General features: G+C 39.4%; 1 protein-coding gene across 1 annotated transcript; it reads right to left on the bottom strand.

Moving 5' to 3' along the window:
- Positions 1–1,947: 1,947 nt before the first annotated feature.
- On the bottom strand, positions 1,948–3,045 carry LOC107062467 (uncharacterized). Its single transcript, XM_015313142.1, has 2 exons — positions 2,461–3,045; positions 1,948–2,373 (listed from the first exon to the last, which is right to left on the bottom strand). The coding sequence occupies exons 1-2, from the start codon at positions 3,043–3,045 to the stop codon at positions 1,948–1,950; spliced, it is 1,011 nt and encodes a 336-aa protein (XP_015168628.1).
- Positions 3,046–3,366: the final 321 nt, after the last annotated feature.

The following is a 3,366-nucleotide window of genomic DNA, read 5'->3' as shown; positions in this document are numbered from 1 at the left end:
TCTTTAAATATTGAATATATTTATATTTTATTTTAGACATATTATCTATTAATTGATCTAATTTATCGTTGTCAATTTTTGTGATATTGAGTTTTTTATATTCCGGATATAATTTGTTTAATTTTCTTCTTATTTTTCTTAACTTTCTACTAGTATGTTTCTAATTATGTATCTTATTATCCATGGCTCTGATACCATTTTCTTATTATCCATGGATAACTTTCTAGTAGTATGTTTCTTACTATGTTTCTACTAGTAACTCTTGTGGGATCATGTATGTTGCTTTCATTTCTTTACTTTTCTGTGTGTTATGATCTTTATAAGGCATGTGATACGAATGACCAACTGATCAGTGGTAGAAGAGGATGACCCATGCTAGGCATTTTAACCCCTGAGATGCTGTCCTCATAATTACACAAATTGGGATCGGCCCATGCTAGGCTTTCGCCCCCGAGCTGCCACCCTTCTATACCAATTGGGATTGGCCCATGCTAGGATTTCACCCCTGAGCTGCCACCCTTCTATACCAATTGGGATCGAACCATGCTAGGCATTTACCCCTGGGCTGCCACCCATAATTATACAGATTGCTTCACTTAGATTCTCTAATCTTTGAGATTGTCGTTTTGGTGGTCGTAATCAATTTTTATATTTGGAACTACGAACCAGTAGTAGAAGAAATGAAAATAATACTTCAAGGCAGTAACAATGAGATAAGGAGCTATGTAACATCAATCTATTACTTGTGAGCTTAAATGGCACAATTGAGTTCAATTGACTAAGAGGATAATTTACCAAACTTTCTATTGCGAATACCATTTCTATATTAGCACATAGGAGGACAATTATACAAATGTATAGTAATTAACCTTTAATGAAGTAATTCTACACACTAAGGAGAGTGGGAAAGTATAGTTATCTATTTGGAGTTCGTACGTTGCCACTATGTTTCCTTTACTAGGAATAGAACTTAGGAAATTCACTTCATTGATATTAATCACAAGTATCAGATTTCATGCCAAAGAATCTGGAATCGAATAGCCTTACATACCTTGTTGTATAACTCAGATTACAAGGAATTACCCTCCTTCCTTTCAGATTATTAATCTATAATGAAATAAGTAAAACTAGTATTAGTAGCTAATCAACACATTTGGCTACTTAACCTCACAAAAATGGTAGCCCGGCAACGTGCCCATAATTTATCATATCAAGGACGTTGTTCAATTACTTCTCCTCGAATTACATCCACATACCAACGTGGAGTGAGTAGTAAGCCTACACAACATTTAGTTTGGTGGTGTATCACCACATCCTCCTTTATTTCCATATAAAATATTCACACCTTTCCCCAACATCAATCCTGCTGTCCCCACATATACACATAAAACAGCCCAAAATGTTCCTTATCATAGTAACCAAATACTGAACTCACCAACCCTTCAGTTCTTCATAACAATACACAGGTAATTCCTTCTTGGGCACACACTGTACTGAACTCACCCATTTACTGTCTGATATGGGGTACATGATCCCTGCATCTAACCACTTGATCACCTCTTTTCTCACCACATCCTTCATAACTGGATTTAGCCTCCGCTGATACTATGCACTCGGCTTATGCCCTTCCTCTATATAGATTTTATGCATGCACAATGCGGGATTAATTCCATAGATGTCGGACATTTACCAACCTAGAGTTGATTTCCTCTTCTTCAGGATGAAGGATGATTAATGATGCTTCCACCTGTGCTTCAGACAATGCTATAGACAAAATAACCGGTAAGTTTTATCTTTACCCAAAAATGGATACCTGAGGTGGGCTGGCAATACTTTTAACTCCAGCTGAGGTGAGTTTTCAAGGGAGGGCTTGGGTGGAGGACCCAACACCCTATTCAAAGGCTCCCAATGATCTCCGGATGTACCTACAAGTGCCACATCAAAATATTACACCATTTCTTGTGCCTCAACATCCCCATAGATATCCTCTCCTACCAATACTCGCTCTAAAGGGTCCTTAGATGCAATGTATTGAGCTTCAGCCTCAAGATCTATCACAGTTATGGCAGACAACTCCTCATAAATAGCTGGCAGCTTTAATACCTTGTACACATCGAACACCTCCATTTTATCATGGGCCCACATAGTGAGTTGCACATGTGCTACATCTATCACAGCCCACCCAATAGACAAGAAAATTCTTCCTAAGATGAATGAGACCTCAGGATCTGGCTCAAAATTCAGCACAACAAATATCAACGATCCCACTTGCACTAGCACATCCTTTACAACACCCTCAGTCCTAGCAACAGATCTATCAACCAACTGTAAGATGATGGTAGTAGGTTTAGGACTACCCAACCCCAACTTTTTCTACAAAGAAGTTGGCATCAAATTGATACTAGCTCCTAGAACACACAATCCTTGCTCATGAATGCTCTCCCCTGTAGTGATCTAAACCGTAAAGCTACTTGGATCTTTTAGTTTAGTGGGCAACTTATTTCGGATTCTAGAGCTGCACTCTTCAGTAAGTGCAATAGTCTCATATTCCGTCAACCTCCTTTTGTTCGCCATAATCTCCTTCACATATTTAGCATACCTGGGTATACCTTGCAAAACATCTACCAATGGCAACTTAATGTGAACTTGTTTCAGAAGAGATAGAAACTTACCAAAACATTCATTCTCCTTCTGTTTCTTGAACTTCTGAGGGAATGGAGGAGGTGGTTTCACTATTGGTTGCACTCTTTCTTCTTGTGCAACAACCTCACTCTCATTGGGTTCACTCTCTTTACTCATAGCATCAGTGATTCTTTTCTTAGGATCTAACTCTTCCAATTGCAAACCACTGCGAGTACCTACCATGTTTACCTGCTTGGGATTTGGATCAGTATTTCCCAGTAAACCTCCTTGCGGTCGTGAGTTTTGGGCACTAGCAAGCTGCCCGAATTGTTTCTCCAGATTTTGTATAGCTAACTGATTGTTTCTTGCATCAACATCTAACTGGGCTTGATCAACCATAATCTTTTTCAGCATCTCCTCCATGCTCATATTATTCGACTGCTTATTTGGATGCTCCCATTGGGCCTGTATTTGGTACCCTTGCGCATTTCCTTGGGGTCTATACTGATTTTAGCCTTGAGCATGATTTTGATTTCCACTCCAAGAAAAGTTTGGATGGTTGCACCAACTCGGGTTGTGAGAATTTCCATAGTTCTGCTTGCCTCCTCCTCGTTGTGCATTACCTACAAAATTAACAGAACTTGGGTTCGCACCACATACCTCTGCACTATGATCACCAGCTCCGCAGATCTCACACCAAGTTGGTGGTTGTTGAAATGCATTCACCTGCGTGGGCTGTTGTCC

This window comes from Solanum tuberosum, unplaced genomic scaffold, assembly GCF_000226075.1.
Source record: "Solanum tuberosum cultivar DM 1-3 516 R44 unplaced genomic scaffold, SolTub_3.0 scf00231, whole genome shotgun sequence".
NCBI lineage: Eukaryota > Viridiplantae > Streptophyta > Magnoliopsida > Solanales > Solanaceae > Solanum > Solanum tuberosum.
The sequence above is the reverse complement of the archived record's forward strand: the minus strand, read 5'-3'. Positions and strand labels throughout refer to the sequence as shown.

Excerpts from the sequence above, each read along its gene's own strand:
- LOC107062467 (XM_015313142.1), bottom strand. The coding sequence starts at position 3,045 with ATGGAGGAGATGCTGAAAAAGATTATGGTTGATCAAGCCCAGTTAGAT. Across the intron at positions 2,374-2,460 it reads AAGATCCAAGTAGCTTTACG|AAAAAGTTGGGGTTGGGTAG; the intron begins GTTTAGATCACT and ends ACTTCTTTGTAG.